The 23,896-nt window shown below is 37.2% G+C and overlaps 1 protein-coding gene across 6 annotated transcripts in view; it reads right to left on the bottom strand.

Moving 5' to 3' along the window:
• The window catches only part of DYRK1A (dual specificity tyrosine phosphorylation regulated kinase 1A), a 142,788-nt gene that overhangs the window by 78,589 nt on the left and 40,303 nt on the right, over nt 1–23,896 (bottom strand). For 4 of the 6 annotated variants that reach the window (XM_059921540.1, XM_059921541.1, XM_059921539.1 and 1 more), the window contains one exon: nt 13,789–13,874. The exons of 1 other annotated variant lie outside the window; for it this stretch is intronic. In XM_059921540.1, the coding sequence (XP_059777523.1) occupies nt 13,789–13,798 (10 nt within the window). In that variant the 5' untranslated portion in view covers nt 13,799–13,874. Of the gene's footprint in view, nt 1–11,470; nt 11,597–13,788; nt 13,875–23,896 lie in introns of all 6 variants that reach the window. One more of the 6 variants, XM_059921543.1, reaches the window with a different exon arrangement.

The following is a 23,896-nucleotide window of genomic DNA, read 5'->3' as shown; positions in this document are numbered from 1 at the left end:
CTTCCCCTCCCAAACCAAAAAAGGCACCCAAAACATTACAAATACTCACTGCTGTATATTAAATATACTTTTACTCCCTCATCAAGTATCATGGAAATATAATAAGCTGACTGATCAAGCCTTTATTTAGCTAAATGTTATCATAATCAATGCACATTGCCAAAACAAACAACAACAAAAAAAGATTCTTGCAAATTAACTTTGGGGTTAAAAACTTTCTTTGTATTGTGCTTATCAAGACAATAAAATATAGTAAGTTTCATCTTTCTTAACCATCTTCACCTATACAAACTACATTAGGTATTTTCTTATCAATTTCCATGTCATATGAAAACAGGTGGACAGATTTAACACATTTAGCGGTTATATTCAGTTTGACTTTAAAAATGAACAGTATGAAAAATTCACTTTCAAGATGGTTATGTTCGAAGCACCTGAGATAAGCAGACATCCTCCCAAGCAGCTGAAACCTAGGTAACAAGGAGAGGCCACGTGGAGGTAATGGGCAAAATGTGGACAGAGAAAACAGTGCTCCCAAAGAGAGCCCAAACCAAAAGTCACAAAGGCAGAAACTGAAGTACAGGTACTGACTCTCAAGAGAGCTATTTCTCACAAGGGCAACTTTAAGTGCTATACTACAGGTGGGTAGTAGAAGGAAAGTTTTACTGAGACCACGAATGCCACCTAGTTCTTAATATTTACTAACAGAACTCACTAGTAAATAGAGAACCAAGGACAGCCAGAATTGGAGTAATGCTTGAAAAATCCGTTAAGACTACCAGCAAGAGAAGGAACCGACGCCACATCCAGAAGCTCAGTTTCCTAAATTGAGGGTGGAAGGTGCTTTTAAAAAGAAAATCTACAGCACTAGATAGACTAAGCATACCGGTTCATATCCTCCATAATATCTGCCAACACAGCAGTCAAGAGTCACAAAAATAAAATCAATTCATTAAAGCATGGGATGGAGAAATACCAGTGAGCCAAAGGTTCTGACAGACTTCTTCAAGATAAAAGGCCAACAGGATCATACCAATAATCCAAAGAGTATCAGCAAGACCCAGAGCTGAAAGCTGACACCAAGAACCACAGCAAAAGTGGCAGGTGCCATTCTGAGTGGAAAAGGAAAACTGGAGGAGAAGGACGGGCAGAAGTGGGCTCGATCACCAGACAACTACCTGCTGCGTGGCCAGCCTGTCCCAACAGCTCCAGGAAGTGTCTACCACACGGTCAACACACTGAGACTCAGACACTCAAACACAGATGAACAGTCACCCCCAGGCTGAGGCCAAAGAAATGCCCCGGAAGACACTAAGCCACCTGCCTAGGAAGGGCTAGACAGGAAAAGCACAACTCCGTACTGCTCACTTTGGTCCCCCACCCTGGCAATGAAAGGATGAGAAACCTCTTGCCAGGACCCCAATTCACAGCCACTGAACTGAGGCCATCGGTCCAGTGTCTCACCAGAAACACCAAATCTGCATTCGTCCTCCCACTTGGGAGAAAAGGTGATAATGGCAGAGGGAGTTCAGGTTCTTAAGTTGGGCAATAGAGGTTACAAATATTTTTTATTAAAATAAAAATTACAATTACTCTGCATCTGAGATTTCAAAAAAATTTTTTCCTAGTGAAAACTGAATGCACATCATACAATTAAATCATTTTTAAAAATCATCATGACATTGCACTATACCTCCAATCTTTGTGTTAACATTTCTTCTATGAGTGGAAGGAGCTCAGTGACATAGTATTACATCTCCCTCTCTGTAGGTCCTAATACACTATGTGGTTTTTCCAGTATAGCTTTTTCTGTTTTTAATTTTCAACAGAACCTCAAGACAAAATCATGGAACTCAACTGCAGTTAAAGAAAGATATCTAAGTGTATATTCTTATATACAATGTAAAAGTCATTCTCTGTGAGGTAAAAAGAAAGGGTACTAAAGCTCTCATTTTATATCTTGGGAAAACAAGAGAAACTGTCTAAAACTGACAGGTCGAGAAAGAGAGGTTTAAATCAATTTTATAAAATTTTAATAATAACAGAAAAACTTTAAAATAGTAATAGAAATTGGCAGAAAGAAAGGTAGCATAGAGAGCTATCTGATTTCCTCTTTCTCGGATGACAGCCATTAGTTTCTTAAATAATAAAATAGATCTATTACTCTATTTAAAGTGATGTAAGTAACCAAAGGAAGAATTTAAACACTGAAGATTAAAAGGCATTTTACCACTAAGGAGTGAGAATGAGGAAAAGGAAAACTGATATTTCATTTTTTACTTCCAGAATTGATTAAGGTTTATTAACATATGCCCATAAATTTAGTAATTAATGAGTAATTAATGCTTAATATAGAAGCAAAGTACAAATATGATTTTAACATGTCAGTTAAGCATGGGCTAAAAAATACTACTACTAGTAGGGGAAAAAAAGGTTGGTTGTAACCAGGAGGTTATAGAAAAGGCAAGCATTCAACAAATATTTTTTAGCTTTTATAACTTTATACAAAGCAGACCTAGGTTTCTATTAACAAGATAAATATTTACATTTTCAAGTGTCTGCTTTTTGAGTACTTGATCCCATGTATATTTTGTGGACAGTGTGTAAAAATGGAAGTAAACTTATTTGTGCGTCTCTCTAATCTCTAACATAGATCCATTTAATAATATGGACCTCTACACTTTTTAATAAGACTAGCGTTTAAAGGACACCCCAGGCCTCAACCAAACTAAAGAGGGACCAGTAAATAGTAGCCTGATGTCAAACGAAAAGGGAGAAAAAGCACTTAGAAGTGCAATCTTAAATTACACCTTTGGAGTAGCTGATCTACATTGTCAAAACCTTTAGCACTAACTTTTTACATCAGCTTTTTTAGTTTGGGTTTTCCTTTTAAAGGATCTTACTGCTCAAAATAAACCAAAATTTATTCAAAAAGCCTTTTAAATAATGGCCAAGTCTATCCATTTTCTAAAACTACAAAAACCAAACTCCATCAAATTATTCCTACACTCAAAACAAATACTTCATTTCACTTGAATCTACAATTCAAATCCCTGTCGATAATATACATTCTTCACCACTCATATTTGCTTGTTTAAGAACACATGTTCCTTTTTAAAGCAGTAATTACTTCCACAGACTTTCTAGAAAAGCTAATACAGATAAGCTTATTGTATCTTATCAAAACCAAAGAGTAAATTATTTATGAAGCCCTTGGGAATCCCTGTAAAAGAGGATATACAATACACAAAATAAAAGGTCACCACCACCAACAGATTGTTAATGGGTTTATTCTCATTTGTTCAACAAATATTTGAGAATCGATTATGTTCCAGGCATTGACCTAGTCCCTCCATACAAAAACTTAGAGCTCCTGTATAAAATAATACTATGAATTAAATTAAAACACAAATATAAACTGCAAAATTATGACAAGTAACAAAGCAGGAATATACTGCTTAAGAGTTGGGAGTCAAGCTCCTGGGTCTGCATCCAAGCTCCATCCCTGACTAGCTGTGTGACCTGGGGCAGGCTACCTAACTTCTGGCTGGGTTAATCATCATACCTATCTGAGAGTTATCATCAAGAAAAAATGAGTTAATAAATGTAAATCGTTTAGAATGGTTCCTGGCATATCATCAGAGTCAGTGAGGAACTCTTAGAAAATGAAATTTTAAAAAAAATACTCAAGAGAAATATCAGCAAAAAATATTAAAAGGAAATTCACAGAACATATACAAACATATTCAATCTCACTATATTCAAATAAATGCAAATTAAAATATTAAGTTACGTTTTGTCTATTAAATTGGCAAATATTTTTAAATACTCAGGATTCTAGAATGTGGTAAAATTCTGCTGTGTAGCTGGGAAAAGCATAAACTGTTCTTTAAAAGGACATTTGAAAATATGTATCTTAAAAATGAACATATCCTTGGGGCTTCCCTGGTGGTGCAGTGGTTAAGAATCCGCCTGCCGATGCAGGGGACACGGGTTTGAGCCCTGGTCTGGGAAGATCCCACATGCCGTGGGATGTTTCCCTCGGATGTAAGCCCTTGTGCCACAACTACTGAGCCTGCACGCTAGAGCCGGTGAGCCACAACTACTGAGCCTGCGTGCTGCAACTACTGAAGCCCGCATGCCTAGAGCCCGTGCTCCACAACAAGAGAAGCCACCGCAATGAGAAGCCCACGCACCGCAACGACGAGCAGCCTCTGCTTGCCGCAACTAGAGAAAGCCCACGCGCAGCAATGAACACCCAACACAGCCAAAAATAAACAAAATTTTTTTTGAAAAGTACATATCCTTTAACTCAATAAATGCAAGTTCTAGGAACTGGACCTAAGGCAATAAATCAAACATGAACACAAGGACTACCACAGTAACATTCACTTAAACATTATTATGAACTAATTAGCAACAATGGGGAATAGTTCACTGATTTGTAAAATACTACTCATTAAAAATGATGCTATAAAAGAATATTGATGGAGAAATGTTTAAATTTTAAAAGACTAGAAAAAGTAAAATGTGACCCCATTTTGTTTCTTCAATACTGTTTGAAGGAGCCACATGCACATAAGGTATAACAGGCAAAAATATATAAACTAAAAAAATACAGGGGCTTCCCTGGTGGCGCAGTGGTTGAGAGTCTGCCTGCTAGTGCAGGGGACACGGGTTCGAGCCCTGGTCTGGGAGGATCCCACGTGCCGCGGAGCAACTGGGCCCGTGAGCCACAACTACTGAGCCTGCGCGTCTGGAGCCTGTGCCCCGCAGCGGGAGGGGCCGCGATAGTGAGAGGCCCGCGCACCGCGATGAAGAGTGGCCCCCGCTTGCCGCAACTAGAGAAAGCCCTCGCACGAACCGAAGACCCAACACAGCCAAAAATAAATAATAAATAAATAAATAAAGTAGCTATAAAAAAAAAATGGAGAGTGTAAAGCAGATCCTAGAAAATTGAAAAAAAAAAAAATACAGTGATATTCTGATTATTTGGATTACTGCTGATTTTTACTTTCTTCTTTCAGAAGTTCTATTTGAACTTGAATTATTTTTAATTAAAAATATACAAACTTGGGCTTCCCTGGTAGCGCAGTAGTTAAGAATCTGCCTGCCAATGCAGGGGACACAGGTTCGAGCCCCGGTCCGGGAACGTCCCACGTGCCACAGAGCAACTAAGCCCGCGTGCCACAACTACTGAAGCCGGTGCGCCTAGAGCCCGTGCTCCGCAACAAGAGAAGCCACCGCAATGAGAAGCCCACGCACCAAAACGAAGAGTGGCCCCTGCTTGCCGCAACCAGAGAAAAGCCCGCACGCAGCAATGAAGACCCAATGCAGCCAAAAATTAATTAATTAATTAATTAATTAAATATATATATACACACACACACACAAACTGGACTGTTGTGGTAATAGCTGCACAACTGTACAAATTCACTCAAAACTCAAACTTACTCCTAAGATGAATTTTATGATATGTAATTTGTGTCAGAGAATATTTACACACACAAATACACACATACTTTACTTCTATAAAAGGTGAGGGATAGGAAAAAAGTCCTTGCCCTCAAAGAGAGAAAAAAATTACATTTTGTGTTTTATTGAATGGGGAAGAGGGAAAACTAAAGTATTTCAGATCTCTTTCGACAATAAATTTTCGTTGTAACAAAATCTTTTTCTACTAGATTCATGTAAAAATGGATGTTAGATAATCATGTCAAGTATATCACTATGAAAAAACAAAATGTTATTAGCTTTTCAGGTAACTTGGTTCCCAGAAAAAACCTTTTACCCCTATTACATTTTTTTCCTATCTACCCTGCTCCTGCAAATAAATCCTTTCTGAATAATTCCAATAAGTAGGAAAAAGAATCAGCATTAATTCCAATGCCTAATAAATAAAACAGTCCTTCAACACAAATTTTAAATTATGTAAATGAGATGAATTTGAATTAACTGTAAGTCTGATAAAATGAGACATTAAATATGTAATTTGAGAAGACAGGCCAAATTCTCAAATAAAGAGGAAATTTAAGAAAATGCAAACCCTAAATATTCATGAATAGTATGGTAATAACAATTGAGAGGGGAGAGAATAATAATAATTAAAATAGAGCACACCTATCAGGCATGTGCTATGTATGTGCTCAGCACTGCATTGTGAGGTTTTATTACCATTATTATGCCTCCTATTCCCCATATGAAGAAAGTGAGATTTGGAACTTTGTATTTTGTTCTCATGGTTACCCAAATCCCTTCTATTTTCCTTTCTTTTCACTATGTGTCTAGGGGTGAAGGAGTATGACCTACTGTTTCCCCTACTTAGAATACCACTGAAACTTAATTAGTAACTTTTCCCCTCTCCCTTCCCTCTTCTCCAATTTGAAGTAATATTCTTTTATTTCCCATTGGTAACAATGAAGCAATCAGAAACTTTATTCTACCTTTTTTGTTGTTGTTTGTACTGTATCTTCATTGCAGAGAATCTAGCCATTACATATTACACTCACTCATAAACATCCTTTAAGTTCCACAAGTACCTATTTAAAGCTCCCCTTATATCAATGTCCCTGCAATCTCTCTGGTTGCCAAAGTTTAGTCTCTGGTAGATTCCTTAAGAAGTGCTCAAAGAAAGAACAGCCTCCAAATTCATACTCACGTTCATAATATTTTCTCTGCTGTCTTTATACTTCAGTCAATTTAGCTAGATATAAAACTCGTGGCTCTTATCTCCTTTCCTTGTGAATATGAGACATTACTCCATTGCTTCCAGAATAAAGCATTGCTATCAAAATCAGATAATCTAATATTCTTCCTTTAAAAACTTGGGTCTTTACCTAGATACCCCGAAGAATTTTCTTTAAAGTCCAATAATGTTTAAAGAATATGTCTACATGTTGGTCGTTTCTGTATCGATTTATCCAAGTATACAACATACCCTTTTCAAATGTAGTGGCAACACTTTTTTTTTTTGTAATTTCAGGAAATTTACTTGAGTTATTATTATTAGAATTTATTAAGTTTCATTGCTTTGGTTCCTCTTCACAGACTCTTATTATTTGTGTGTTGAAACTTCTTTGCCTCTCTAGTAAATGTCACTTTCTCTAGAATGCTTCTTTATTTTTCTTTAATTCTTTTTTGTCAAAATTTTTTTTCTCCTATTTATCTTCTGTTTCTCCAAAGAAATTTTCTACTGTTTTTTCACTCTTGTGTACCTTCTAGTTTAGACTTCATTTTTTAAATGATTTTTTTCTTTTTTTTCTCTTTCCTTAGTTATCACCACATTTCTAAGATTTTCTTATTCAGATTTATGTTGCTCTTCCATATTTGTACCATTTCCTAAATTTCTCTGAGTTCATTTAGAAACATTAGATTATATTTTTCATTTGTTTCATTAACATTTCTTTCTAGTAGTATGCTTTCACTGTCTGCAGAAATATTATTCTCTCCTTATTCCTTTCTTCTTACAAAAGCTCTGTGGGGAATTTGACTGTGATCCTAGTCAGTTGCTCTATCTCATGTAAAATAAAAAAATTTTAGGAAACTGGAGTAGCTTTTCCGGTTTCAATAAGAGTCCTCTTCTGTTTTCATGAAGAGGAAATGAAGGACACTGAAATATAGTTTCATGAATGAGGTCTCCTGTACTTTCACCTTCCCCCTACTTTATATGTCCTTTTTTCCCTTTTCCCCACTGTCTTCATCCTCCTTAATTTGGATTCTATTACCAGCAGCGTCTCCTTAGTGCAGGACTTTGACCAGGAAGGGAACTTCAACTGGTAAGTTTTGAAAATTCACAGGTACCAGATGGATCTAACCCACAGAATTCACTGTGGGCCCCTGGTCTCCTGAGAACTCAAACACATCTCTTAATTTCAGCTTCTGTTCTCCAACTTGCTTGCCACACTTTCCAGGGACTTTTTGTTAGCTAGCCTGGGGTTCTCCTGTTCTCAGGTCCATCAGATTCCTGCTGCTCCCTTCTGCATCTTTCTGTACAAATGCTGACACCATGCAGGTCTTGTAGTTATTGGAGACTTGTCCCCACCTACTTCTATTAGGGTTTGTAGTGATACTGTTCACCTAGTCTTACAGAAAGTGTCCGTGAATTTTTGATTTTGTTGTGCTGGTTACTCTGTTTTTAGGGAAAACTGTGAAGATTCAAAACAACTATGCCCTGCTGTCATCTTCCCAGAACTCAAACATTGTTTTGGAGGTACATTTAGTAAGTCCCTAAAATCGAAAATAATGAATATGAATCTATTTGCTTTCACCTAGGTCTTGAATAAAGGCACTAGGGTCTAAGAAATTCAACTTTACAACATGGCTAACCTCAGGTTTCCCATCATCTTCTCTATAAATATCGTTATGTTCTCTTATGAGATACATATATGATGTAATCATTATTAATTGCTTTCAATTAGAAATCAGAAACTTAATAAAAATATGAAACATAAAAGGATAAGGAAATGGAAAATAATGCAGAACTCTTAAAACCATTTGAAGAAATTTATTAAAGGAGACATTCAGAGTAAGATATTTTTAGGCATTAGTAGCATGACAAAACGTGGTTTTTTTCTAAGTGTTCATTGAGCACTTTCTATGTCACAGGAACCCTGCGAGACACACACAGGAAACACAAACAGGATAAGCCACGGTCCTCTAACTTTGAGAATCAAACTAGCTGGGACCAAAAACTGGTAAGCAAACATGTGCAAATGCCATAAAAGCATTAAATACAACCATTTGCTAGAAAGAATCCTGGGAGGAGAATATTTACTCAACTATATTAGTTTTGTCACTTTATACATATCTGAAGCAATTGAACTTTTTCCTCCACTGAGTACACACTATCACTTTTATATTTTCTAAAACAGAAGATTCTTCTTTTTGCCAGCTGAATTAGAAACTTGTTTTTAATTATAATACTCAATGCTCACAAATGTATATTAAAAGACCAACATTCATCTAATGCTAGTGAGTATAAACTGGTACATATTACCAAACACCTTTCTGAAAGGCTGTATGAAGGGCCTTAAAATTTTCCAAGCCCTATGACCTAATACTTACGCTCCTAGGAATAAATTACAAGGAAATAATTTAACATACAACCAAACACTCATGCACAGATGTCAGTACTTTAAAATAAAGTGACAAGGAAAAGTTTAAAAAAAAAAAAAAAGAAAATGTCTAATAAGAGAGAAACCTAACTTAATTAGGAAATGAGCATACAAAGAAATGGTTTCAACTCAGCATACTTTAAAATAAATTTCTAAAATAATTCACCTGCAAAAAGTTATAGTTCTGAATACTCTGAATTTGCTCCAAGTTCAAAGGAACAACAGATCACTATAGTTAGTAAGTTTTTGATGACATAGGGAAATGTTCACAATATAATGCTAGGCAATAAAAGAGAAAATATAAACAATATAAAAATAGATTCTACCCAAGCACACCAACCTGAACAGATATTCAGATGATCTTAATTAATCAAAAATGGCATTGCAAACAAAATACTAGAAGGGAAAGTGCCATAGTAGAACTCTGGGTATGTTTCCTTCCACTTACCTATATTCTTATCAATTTCCAAATTTTTTCATTGATGCTGTATTACTTGATAAATACAAGTATTTACCAATTTTTTCTTGGGAGAAAAAATTAAAATCTGAGAGCAAAAATAAATCCACTAGATTTACCATTCACCAAAACCCATCAATTCATTGAATCATTAAGCACAAAATCAGACCGCTCAGGGTTAAGAAATGAATGACAGCTAAAGGAGGGAAAACACTTAACAGAAAAAGACCAGATACGCAGGACCACATGAAGAACAAGTCCAAAAGGAGGAAAATGGGCAATACACTCCCAAATATCAAAATGTACATACCCTTTTATTTCCCCCAGTGCACCCTGTATATGAATGGAATTACAGAGTTGGTTTTATTTAAATATACAGATCTGATTTCTAATTGTTCTGTAATAGTATGCCATACTCCTGTGACCACTGAGGTATACAAACTTTGCCCTACAAAACTCACATTTTAATCTAAAATTAAAACTCTGCCACATCAAATGGTTTTAAGCACTTAAATTCATAGAAATATGGCTGACAATATGAACCAATGGCAGAATTTAAAATAAATTTCCGGGACTTCCCTGGTGGCGCAGTTGTTAAGAATCCGCCTGCCAATGCAGGGCACATGGGTTCGAGCCCTGGTCCGGGAAGATCCCACATGCTGCGGAGCAACTAAGCCCACAACTACTGAGACTGCACTCTACAGCTCACGAGTCACAGCTACTGAGCCCACGTGCCACAACTGCTGAAGCTCACGCACCTAGAGCCCGTGCTCTGCAACAAGAGAAGCCACCGCAATGAGAAGCCCACACGCTGCAACAAAGAGTAGCCCCCGCTCGCCGCAACTAGAGAAACCCCGCGCGCAGCAACAAAAACCCAACGCAGCCAAAAATAAATAAATAAAATTAATTTATATTAAAAAAAAGAATTGATTTTCAAAATAAATAAATTTCCAATGTTATTCATCCTCAAAGAGTTACAGTTCTGTATGTTCTAGAACTATTTCAAGTTTTAAAATGACTAGCCTATCACTATTGTTAAAAAACAATTTCAGTTGTTAAAGAAGCCCAACAAATAAAGAACAGTATCAACTGCTGTATCCAACAGCTTTTCCCATTAATGTTCCCTTGGATGTTAACAGGTATAAACAAGAAATAAAAGGAAGGTGAGGTCCTTTTATCAAATAAACTGGAAAAATGCAAACGCCTTTATGTTAATGTCCACAGTGATCTCTGAGGCAGTGCATTTTCCAAATTTAATCTCCTAAGTGATTTCTACATTCTAAATAAACAGAATTTGGTTATCGCTTAATTCAAAGCGGTAAAAAATAGCTCCTAGGTTCCCAAGATGACAGTGTGCTTGGGTAGAATGGTGTCACTCATCGCTAACAGGGATAAACAGGAGAGGAGGGAGTGTGTGCAGGAGAGACATCTAGGAGGCAGTTACATGAGTCTGGAACTCAGAGGAGAAGAGTGGGACACAAAGGTAGATTTTGACAACATTGGCATGAAGGTATCAGGTGAAGCCATTACTGCAAATGTTATTATCCAGAGAGTGCTTTCTGTTTTTACTCTAGATGGCTTGAATTCAACAGACAAGTGTTCAAAATTTATCATAAACATCCACTGCAAAATTTGTTATATACCTGCCCCCTCTTCCAATTGAAATGTGCTCCTATGTACTCCTTGATTCTAAGTACAGGGATCCTTATGAGCAGAACACTATTACAGTACCTGGTACAAAGCAAATGTTAGCCAAATAAAATGTTTAGTCATAAATGATTTTTTTCCAACAATCAAAAAATAATCTAATTTTACCTAATTTACATTCTAACTATATTTTAAAATATGCAAAAATACCCTCAAATTAAGTAAGTACAGGAACACCTATATACACACGTACCAGAGATATACTGAAGTTTAACTTTGGCTTGCTGTTCAGTAAAAATCGATTATTAAGCTGTGGCTTTTGAAAGACAGTCAGTCAAAGCATACTTCAATGTCCTTTCTAGCATCCCTGAACCTGCACCTAAAATGAAATGGTATGAGAGAGTAAGGTATCATCACAGCTAACCAACATAAAGTCAGGACCATGAATGCCTGGGGAAACAATATTCACTTTCAAGTAGGCAAAAGCATTCTAGAAATAACTTTCAATGAAAAAACTCCTTACAAGCTTTTATGTGTTAAAATTCTATCCGTTGAAGAATAAATGTGTGCATAGTAAAACCAGAGCAAACTTCATTAATTAATGATGATTGTGAAAGCTGTTAATTTTACATTCAAAAACAATTATTAACTTTCAAACTGTTGAAAGGGAAATACGCCAACAGCTAATATGTATATTAGAGAGAGTCAGATCTTTCTTCTTGAGTTTTTTCCTTTATAAGCCAGTAAATGTTGGTAATTTTTAAAGACTACGAGGCTGAGTAAGAGACTAGGTTATATCATAAATCTAGTATTTGTTATTTTTTTGTGTGTTCTAGCATTCATAAAATTAACTAGATAACCTTTATAAACTGGATTTACTCTTTAGATATTTCATTTCATCCATAAGCCTTTCAAGAAAAAGAGTTATTTAGAAACTCTTCATATCTTGTGAAGGTAAACTAGAAATAAAATAGCAACTTTGCCACCTCAAAATTTCTTAAGGGAACATCTCCAAAATCATTAATATTCATGGTTAAATCTATGAGATGCCCCCAAAATACTCTGTCCCTCTACTGACCTCCGGTGAAAGTGGGCATCTACCTGGTAGAGCCCATGTGCAGCATGTGCCCACGGAGCAATCCGGGAGCTGACGGTGCTGCGCAACTGTTCCTGCACCAAAAGGTCAAACTTATAAAATCTGACAACAAAATTTTCATAGAATTCTATAATTTTTTCTGTAAATATTCCTATTTACTCCTCTATGACACTGACATTCAGCCTCAGCGTCATGTTGCTTTTGTCAGCCACTCAGCCAGAATGTGTACGTGGTGTACCTCTAATATGTACAGGCAAATATACATGTGCACCCCGCAGAGACAGATTACAGAGATAATTACTCAAACACCTTTTACTCAAAAAAGAATTATCATCAGATTCTTTGAGTCCCTCATGAATGTAAAATATGATTTGATCTATAATTAAATTTAATATATATTCAAGCACATTTCTTCATACAAAATGGCACACCTGAGACATTATTTTTTAAAATCCCAAGCTGAAGTCAAAAAATGGTAATTTTTTTCTTTTTAGAAAACAAAGATCACCTAAATAAAAAGCAATCACAAAAACCTTAACACCTTCACCAATAATGTAATTAAGCATCTATCCAAGATTTATGTGGTTACTTCTTTTCCAGTTAAAGATCACACTTTCAGTTTATAAATCAAATAAAACTATCTCTGACCAGGTCTGCAAATATAAGCCACTTGGTTCAACAAAATACCTCCTCATCGGCCTGATTTAAGAACATTCAAGTTTAAAAGTTAGTAACACTTCATCCATTAGCTACACTACATTTTCAAGAGCTCAAACACAGCCACAGATGGAACAGCCTCCATTTTTCCGTGTATAAGTTAAGATCACCTCAATTAATTATAAAGCAATCAAAAATATTCTTTCAAAAATGCCTTCTATACTGCTTCTCCTGTATAAATACAAATGACAAAAGGAGAAAAGGGAAGGAGAAAAGGAAGAAAGAAAGGAGAAAGAGAGGAATGAAGGAAGGGATGGAGAGGCAGGAAAGAAAAAACAAAATCCCAGACCATATTTTTTAAGGAATCATACATATGGGTATAATAATATCCTTAACTGAATTGTCAGAGACTTAAGACACACTACTAACATCTACTCCCTATGCCTTTAAAAGATTTGCTCTCTTCTAACAGGGATCTGGGGGAACATGCATTCAACCATAAAGGTGAATATTTTATTTATTTTTAACAGAAATACTTCAATTCTCGCCAAAGTATTAGCCAACACCCCTTTTGAAAAGGTCAAGTACTAGCAATCACTATGCTGTATTTGTATTAATACCACTATCTGTCACTGATTATCAAACTGATTCCCAAAGTCAAGTTTAATAAATGTTCCAACTATCTTTGCATTTATTGATCAAAATAATTCTCCCCACTAATGCTGTTTATCAGAAAGCTCCCGCATTCAAAATATACCACCAGTTCCCACATTCTCTCAGACAGCCACAGTTTTACTGTATTTCAAAACTTGAGTCACCTGTATGCATCGTCTTCTTTCAAGTCTCATATCATCCTGATGGGGTGGGGGAAGGGAGGGAAGAGTCCAGCAGCAAAACTATAACACTGTGTGAAGAAAAACAGATTATGATAAGAGATAAGGATGCAAGACAATTACCCCTAATTGAGGAACATCTAATGTAAATACAATCCCCAAAACATAGAAATAAAATTACTGCAAACTCATTTCCTCACATTTATTTAAGCTTACTTGAAAATAATTTTCATTAATGAAAATCAATTATATATAAAATATTTAATTATCAGGGAGAAAAACAGTTTTAAAATCTGACTACTACCAACAAAAATTTCACACATTTCTAGGGATGAAATAAACTGTCAATATTACACTATTCTATGTAATTTTATCTGAATAAAAAAATCTACATTTTGTAATCTACATCAATTCACAAATCAGTAAATGTGAATTCACTTTTCACCGTGGCTTACTATCAGAGGTAATGAAAGTTACTTTATAGGAACGATCACATGTCAATCTACCAATGTTACTGGTAAATTAAGTTCGGAGACGCTGCTGCTTACCAACTGTTCCCCTAAGCCCACAAGCCCTTTTTTGCTCTCCGAGTGGCTTCTCGTACTTATTGTAATTCTTTCACTTTACTTCCTACTTATTACTTCCACTGCTATTTTATGATTGGCCAGCAAATTCCATGACTGATGGGAAAGCAAAAGCAACCTTGTAGCTACTGTCAACTGAGAGCACTGATGACAGACAAGACAAAGACAAGCACAGGCTGAAACCTAACTTATAAATGAGTTTGGTCTAAAAATCTATTTTTCAAATTGTTGCTGTGGAACTAAGTATTATTCCTAATGAAACAATGTTGCTCATGTTGGCCAAGTGCCCAGACTAGCCAAAAGACATCTATTGAACCCAAAAGATATTACACCAGCCATGGGCACTAGGGACCCTGCAGAAGAAACATAGAAACTTAACCAATTCTAGATCCTCTCTTTATCCGGACAAATTCTGAAGTAGGTTGTTTTCCTTTGTTAGCACTCTCTCAACTCCTGATGCCTGTAATTTCCTAAATTTTACATTATGACATTCCAATCATCCTGCTAATAACAATGCTCTCCCCTAAGTATGTTCCTAAATTACCACCCAAAGCTCCTATTGCCTCAGTGTAGTTCATTTCAGGTATGTGATAGGAAGAAATCAACAGGGCTGAAATAATTCACTTTAATATCTGCAGTTTTCAACAAGGATGCTAGCTAGTTAGCCCAAATAAACCCCTAAATGGTAGAATTCTAACAGTGTTGCAAAATAATGTTAAAAACTACTGAGGTAGTTTGAGGAAAAACATTTTTATCCAAGTGGGTCATAATATGGATTTGACTCTATATTTATTGCCACCAAATATTTCTGCTTTTCACTTATTTCTGCTTCTACTTACTTTTGAACCCCAGAAGTTCTTTAAAAGCTCAAATTCTGTACTCCAAATAGGAGCAACTGAAAGAGCAGCTCAGGGAAGGGGTTTACATGTATGAATTACTTGTAAATTAGGAACTACCTGTGTCTGAAATCATTCCCTGGATTCCAGATTCCATTCCTGAAGAACCACTTTTCCAGCTTAGATGCTGCTGTGGTATCAAGGAAAACCCTAGGCATGTGACCAATTAGTGCCCAACTTGGGGGAAAGGGGATATGGACAGATAAATGGATGAACATTAAAGTAGTGCATCAAAATAGTTTTATTTGCAAAAATAATATTTGAATCATCAAGATTCAAGATTTTTACTTCAAAGACATAGTTTTCTAATAATTTTTCCCTCATAAATGGTAAGTCTTTACAATTCTAGCATAAACTACGGTAAAGGAAAATGTGAATTTTTAAATCTCTTGCCATGAACTGCACATTTTCAAATCCTTCAGGCTCCTGACATTATATTCTTCACCTGTAAAATGTCACAATGCTACCTATACCCTGCCAACTTCAATGGTTTCAATAGGAAAAGATGAGTGGGCCAGTGGCACAATGGATAATGCACCTGACTCTGGATTATCAAAATGGTCTCACCCTAAAACTGACATCTTTTAGAAAAAAAATCAACCATTTAATCACACTCATTTGAAAAGCAGCCTTTAGCAAAGGGTAAAGAATTTCTGTAAGTTACAAAATCTGCTGCTGACATATGCAGCAACTAAACCATCATATACTGAGAAATGATAAACTCCTCAAGTCTTGATCTTGGATTACTTTAAATAAAGATTCTAGTGATTATTCCAATATATCCTTCAGGCTGGTCACTTTTCAAAAAATAGATGTGAGTTTTAATGACAATAAGTAGGTAACAGCTAACAACAAATGTACTTGGCCAATTATAGATACAATTTTCTTTCTAAAGAAGCTTACAAATCCAGACAGTCACATTTTAATTTTTTCTGAGAAAATCCGACACTGAATTTTTTATCTTTTCCCCCACAAATGGAGCCATTCACAAATTATGGAGCAAAATTAGATGCCAACGAAAAGCATCTACTACCCTTACCACAGGAACCTCCCATAGTCCTCAAAATCTTTTACAGTATGTTTTAGCTCACACTTTGCCCAAGGCAATACAATGGTCTATGAACAATCTAGGAACCAAGCTTAAGTGGTTTTTGAAGCTAAACTTACAAACCAATTTTTAGTTGTCTGAAAATCACTGCATAAAATTAACCTACAGCACATCTGCAGGGATAACAGAATTTCAACAAGCTGAGTTTACGTGCATGGTATGCTCAGGAAGGTATCAGACTCGGTCTCTTTGTGTCTGTCTCTCTTTCTCAAGAGGGGTGGGGGAGATGAGAGGAGGGGAGAGAGGGTGGGAGGATATCGAGACACCTAATCAAAAGCACTGTCATGCTGAGATTTATAAAATTACTACAAATCTGAAAAAAACTAGAGTGGCAAAACTATGATTGAAATGAATGCATTAGCATGATATGGCAAATCCAGATTAACTAGTTAATAAACTAAATGGCAGGTACTGATGTATTCTCTAATGACACAATGTTTTGTACTGAGGCAAAACTAAAAACTGTACCTAGTTTTGTTTGTTTTTTTTAATAATTTCATTTATTTATTTTTGGCTGTGATGGGTCTTTGTTGCTGTGCGCGGGCTTTCTCTAGTTGCGGCGAGCGGGGGCTACTCTTCGTTGTGGTGCGCGGGCTTCTCGTTGCAGTGGCTTCTCTTGTTGTGGAGCCCGGGCTCTAGGCACGCGGGCTTCAGTAGTTATAGCACGCGGGCTCAGTAGTTGTGGCTTGCAGGCTCTAGAGCGCAGGCTCAGTATTTGTGGCGCCCGGGCTTAGTTGCTCCACGGCATGTGGGATCTTCCCGGACCTGGGCTGGAACCCATGTCCCCTGCATTGGCTGGCGGTTTCTTAACAACTGCGCTAACAGGGAAGCCCTGTATCTAGTTCCAAAATAACTAAAGTAGTAGGGAAGTATTATAAGCAGCCGGTGAAAAAAATCAGTCTGATACAAGCTTCAGAAGATACTATTTTATTTCTGGTAGGTACTATTTTATTTCTCAAGCTGGGTACAAGTATACAGTTGTTTTTTTATGACCTTTCAATTTTACGTGTTATATCAATATATATTCTCATATATTCATATATTCACAATTTTAAAAAATTTAACCCACATGAAAAAATAAAATATAATGCACAATGAGATTTAAAAGGACAATTCTGATAGTTCAGAAGATGCCAATTAAGAATAAGCTACAGGGCTTCCCTGGTGGCGCAGTGGTTGAGAATCTGCCTGCCAATGCAGGGGACACGGGTTTGAACCCTGGTCTGGGAAGATCCCACATGCCGCGGAGCAGCTAGGCCCGTGAGCCACAATTACTGAGCCTGCGCGTCTGGAGCCTGTGCTCCGCAACAAGAGAGGCCGCGATAGTAAGAGGCCCCGCGCACCGCGATGAAGAGTGGCCCCCACCTGCCACAACTAGAGAAAGCCCTCGCACAGAAACGAAGACCCAACACAGCCATAAATAAATAAAATAAATAAAATAGTGTTAAAAAAAAAAAAAAAGAATAAGCTACAAAAAAATAAAATAAAATAACAAGCTACAAAAATGAAAACAAAGTTGAGAGAGTGGCATGTACATATATACACTACCAAATGTAAAATAGATAGCTAGTGGGAAGCAGCAGCATAGTACAGGGAGGTCAGCTCCGTGCTTTGTGACCACCTAGAGGGGTGGGATAGGGAGCGTGGAAGGGAGACGCAAGAGGGAGGAGATACAGGGATATATGCATATGTATAGCTGATTCACTTTGTTATAAAGCAGAAACTAACACACCATTGTAAAGCAATTATACTCCAATGAAGATGTTAAAAAAAAAATGAAAATGAATTTTAAATACCTAAAATTTGATTCCATGGATCAAATTACAATGTGATTATCTTAAAATTATACTCTGTGACTAGCTTTCCTTATATTCTGCTCACTTACACTAACAGAGCAAGGAAGTGATAGAAGAAAATGTCTTTTTTCCAAATAATAATTTTAGAAATAGATTTTCAAGAATTATAATAACCAAAGGAGTCATGGGGGAAATGTTTTGATACCTAACACACAAGGAAAATAAAAAATCTATAACTCTAATTCCCAATAAGATGATCAAATGGCATACACAGAAAAAAGTCCTTTCACTAACTGGGGGTTTCAAGAGAAATCCTAAAAACCAAGAACATTTATGATTTCCCCCAGGATCCCTAGGAAACCGTCACAGTCTTAAAAAAAAAAAAAAAAAAAGTAAAAAGGCAAAAAGCGTAAGATGATATCAAATCAAAATTATGAGTAAAACTGCAGGGAAAAAGACATTTGCTATACACCATCAGCTGAGACACTTCACAGACGTTGACACACACCCTACAAGTAGGCACTGTTATTTCATCAGTGGGGAAATCAAGGGTCAGAGAGATTAACCCGCCTGGCCTAAGGGCACAGCTTGAGAACTCTGGTCCCACACCAAAGTTCACTACTTTCCACCACTCCAAGATGCCTCTCATTAGGGATCACTGAAATGGTTATGAGAAAATTGCAAACCTGCAAGAATCTAGGTGACTTAGTCTGATTTTAGACTCACCACTCTTCTGCCTCAACCATACCAAACATAAAATAAAGCTCATAAGCAGTAAATTAATTTGTATAAAGTATTTCACTTTAGGGGAATGGAAAAGTAACTCTCCTGAAAAGTCAGTCTAGCAGAGAAATTCTGATTATAGCATGTAACAGTTTGTTATATATTCCTTTTACGAAAAACAAAAAACAAAAAAATTAAGGAGACAAGCTGAAAAGAGTGTAAAAACCAATAGCAGATAAGTTATTTTTGCACTAAAGCCTCAGGCAAGATAAAAAGAACATGAAGGACTGAAAACCTGGGTCTTGGAATATATGACTCCAATGGCACGTTGCAAGTGGAAGTAGCTGATACATGGGTTTAAGGGGAAGAAGGATGTGATTTCTCATGAAACTGTACATAAAGAACTAACACAACCCTGAGTGAGCACCAGAGAAAAGGTTCAAGAAGACAGAGCTGAGTTGATTAAATAAATATTGCCCCAATTTCTGCTACCTCAAGCACCAAGTTACCTGGCCTCTCCAGGACTATACCTGGGCTAAACTGAGACAAAATTAGGCACTGAGTATTCGTATATGGCAATAAATACAGGAAAACAGGAGGGAAATAACTCATAGGCATATTATCTGTTACAACGCATAACGCATTGACAAATATCTTTTTTAAGACTGGTGGGCAGAGACTGAAAAGTTTCTAGGAGTAAGCTATGACCAAAAAAAAGTACAGGTACCCTGCCACTAATTCAAAACATATAGGGACTTCCCTGGTGGCGCAGTGGTTAAGACTCCACCTGCCAATGCAGGGGACACGGGTTCGAGCCCTGGTCCGGGAAGATCCCACATGCCACGGAGCAACTAAGCCCATGAGCCACAACTACTGAGCCTGCGCTCTAGAGCCCACGCGCCTAGAGCCCGTGCTCCGCAACAAGAGAAGCCACCGCAGTGAGAAGCCCGCGCGCCACAATTAAGAGTAGCCCCCGCTCGCCATAACTAGAGAAAGCCCGCGCACAGCAATGAAGACCCAACACAACCAAGATAAATAAATAATTTATTTTTTTAAAAAACATATAAACTACCAGTGATACTTTATTTTGCTTGCCATCCTTTGTCTCCTTTAGTGAGTGTGAAAACAATGATTTTCACAGGTTTATTTCAACCTTCAAGTCTATCAACATATCTGCATGCATTCTCTTATACTCCAAGTTCCTCAAACATTAATATTCAGACCACAGCACTTTTCAGGAACCTAACTTCCACTACTGGAGAGTGACTACTACTATATAAAGTAGATACTAGGAAATATCCCTTATCATAAGCAGACCTAAGTTCCAGAAGGCTCATTTCTAAGATTTGGTTGAAAGGCAACATTAAGTACCCTCTTAGTTATATGTGGAATTAAGCAGACTGAAAACACCAACTTGCCTCTAGCCCACCTCTCTCCTTTAAGGTTCACTGGACTCCACATTTCTGAGAGTCCAGTGAACTGAGCTTGATTTTGTTTCCCAGTTATTACTGCATATGAGGTATCTTATATTTAATGTACACATAAACATTTTCCTTTAATTCACTTAATTCCCATTACATAAGTTAAGTAGCACTATTACCCGTTTTACAGGTGAGGAAACTAAGACCCAGAGAAGTGAAGTCGCCCCAAGTCACACAGGACGAATTGTAGAGAGATAAGATTCAAATCCAACCAAAGAGACTCCAAAGCCGCTGATCTCAGGCCCCACATTAAACTGAATTTGTCATTTCCCCACTCTTCTCTCTTGATCAAAAAAGAAGAGGAATGACCAGGCAGGACAGGAAGAAAATCCACTTCTCCTTCCTGTATTCTCAGTTTTGGTTAATGGGTATCACCACACCTCAATCTCCCAAACTAAAACCCTAATCATCTAGGACCTCTTTCCTATTGCTTACCCCACATCCAATCCACACAAATTCTTGTGTTGAGAAATTCCCTGGCGGTCCAGTGGTCAGAACTCGAAGCTTTCGCTGCCAGGGCCCAGGTTCGATCCCTGGTTGGGGAACTAAGATCCCACAAGCTTCGAGGCATGGCCAAAAATGAAAAAACAGAAAAGTGAGCCATTCTAGGAAATGAATCAAACCTAAGGAGGAGGTCACAGGAACCTCCAGTTTGTAGCCATTCAGATGCCCAGGTAACAACCTGGGCTTGTGCTTGGTGTCAGAATTGGAGGGTCTTACAGGACTGAGCCCTTCACCAGGTAGATAGTGTGAGAATTGGGCTGAATTCTCAGACACCCTGATGCCATCTGAGAACTGCTTGGTGTGAAAAAGCCCCTCCCCCATGAAAAACATACACACACACACACACACACACACACCCTCACATGTTGGAACTGGGTACAGGAACCCTTCGTAAATAGGAATTAAAAGCAAAGTAATATGAACAAAACAAATTTTTTCAATCTCTTCTGCTGATGCGCTTGCTTCATATCACCTACACATAATGTACTCAAACTTTCTATTACTCAAATCGACCCTGCTCATAAGAGGAATTAAAAAGGGGTGGCCCAATGACCTCTAGGTGCTTTGAGAATCAAACAAGGTTGAGATCCAGTGCTTAGTGTCATCCCCCGTTACATTTCCCTCCCTAACCTGAACATCTGGGGTGATCTCGTGCATGCATGTATTCCAGAAACAAAGCATATCTATCAGACAGAAGACACTTAGGAAGAGTATGTTCAATCAATAATAGTCTGCGACCCCTTCTCTTAACTAGTTTCTAAGAAATGCAATAAAAAACTACTCTGCTCACTCTTTCCTTTCTGATAGTACTGACTTTTCTAAATAGGATGGTCTAAAGTATTTATATATATGTGTTTCTAAAATATTTTATATATACACAATTTTATTTATAAAATATACATTATATATAATTAATTTACATAAGTACATGCACACATATACTTAGTTGATTATCTGTACTTTAATACATATAATTATATATAATTTTATGAACCACTGTTTTTTAATTATCCTCGAATTTCAAAAATACAGAAAAACAACAAGATCCAGAAATAATTAAAAAAACACACACTATTATTAACAGCTTACATTTTCTTCCAATAAGCTTATTACTAAGAGTAGTAAAATGAGTTTAGTTGTACTTATTTTCCCTGCTAGACTTTTGTGGAACTTAGAGAAATGCTACCTCTTAAAAAATTCTTAAAATGTGTGATCTCGTATTTCAGGGTACCAATCATCCTCCATGTCTCTTTCACCTTTGGCCCCAAACTCGGGTGTCACTCTCCAGTCCCATCGTCTGGCCCCTCCACTCATTTTTCTATACATCTTTCCCTCTAAAAGAAGCACTTCAAAGATTTACTCTGAACTAATAATTCCAGACTCTCTTCTCCACCCTGACCGCTCACTCAGTATCTAGTCCAACAGCTGCTGGATGCTGCGTGCAGTGCCACATTCCCACCTCAACTCACTATGCCTAAAAGGCGTCCTCATCCCTTCCTTACACAGCTCACACTGCCACCTCTACACGTGCCCCCGACACCACAACCATGCTAGAAACTGCTGACTTCTTTAGCTACTCTAAACGGTCTCACTAAATTCTATCGATTTTCAAAATGCCTCATGCCTTTCCATTCTCGTCCATGCCTACTGTTATCACCCTGGTCCATGTCCTTATATCAGTCCCTATTTCACACGTATTACAGATGCCTCCTAAACTAAGCATCTCCTAGGCCAGACAGTATGTCAGAAACAATACGGGAGGTTGCCAAAACTAGACTGCAGACTCCACCCCCAAAGATCCTGATTCAGGAAGCATGGAGAAGGACTCAAGAATCTGGCTGTTTTTTAAACAAGAACTTCCAGGTTACTCCTGAGCACAGCCGGATTTGGGAACCGTTTTACTTAAAGACAGCGCATCCCTTGTCCCTTTTCATCGCACCTTTAAGCTGCCACGCTTACATCCCTGAAGCACAGACTTTCAACCTGGATTTAACCCCCCTGTAACTTAGGAACATTAGATCAAATCTTATTGCCCTGAACTCAGAGCTCAGCATGGCATTCTATAAAATGCCACTTAACCTCCTTCTGCATCAATGCTCAAATCATTCCCCCTGCCTAAAACTTGCCCTTTCTTTACCTAAATCCTATCCACTCTTCAAGACCACCTTAATTCTCCCTCAACCAGCTTAAAGCCACGCCAATCTCTCCTCTGAACTTGCGTTTACTTACCGACCACTATATTTTAGTAATTATTTATGTTATATTCTTACTCAAGTGATAGTATCTACTGCTTGGTGAATCTCAATCTCATATTTCTACTATAGCCTAGTAGATGTTCAATAAGCACGTTAGAATGATAGAATAACAACATGGAAAATACTGTCTTACATAGAAAAAGTGGGCTATAAAGCAGTATGCAAATATATTCATTTTAAAAAGGAGAGAATAACTGTGTGCAGAAAAAAAAAAGACAGGTTATACACAAAATGCGAATAGTAGTTATCTCCAGAGAGAGGAACTGCAGGAAATTGTTATTCTTATCTTCAGTATTTTCTAAAGTTTCTAAAATGAATGTGCATTTTGTAATGAAATGAAATCTTAAACCTAGAATCTTAAACCTTAAAATCTTAAACTAGAATTTTCTTGATCAATGGAAATTCTGTATAAATGACTGGCATTGGGTATCAGCAGCCATACTGTCACAGTCCTAACACATATGACTGATTTGTTAATGTCAACATTTCCCAACCTATATTTCAAATTCCGCTGGCCTCACTAGACTGGATGTTCAACTTTGGGGACCTCATTCACAGTCATGCAAATCGATTACATACACGGGCATGCTATTTTGCTAGCTGTCCGTGTGGAGTTTTATTTGTTTGTTTCTTGTTCTGGTTTGTCCTTTCAATCAAAACTGCAAACTTTAACATAGTAGTGCTGCTCTCATATTGGAATATCAAAAAAGAAACATACAACAGGTAAGAAATCTAGAACTAATATT

This window comes from Balaenoptera ricei, chromosome 4 (assembly GCF_028023285.1).
Source record: "Balaenoptera ricei isolate mBalRic1 chromosome 4, mBalRic1.hap2, whole genome shotgun sequence".
NCBI classification, from domain to species: domain Eukaryota; kingdom Metazoa; phylum Chordata; class Mammalia; order Artiodactyla; family Balaenopteridae; genus Balaenoptera; species Balaenoptera ricei.
The sequence above is the reverse complement of the archived record's forward strand: the minus strand, read 5'-3'. Positions and strand labels throughout refer to the sequence as shown.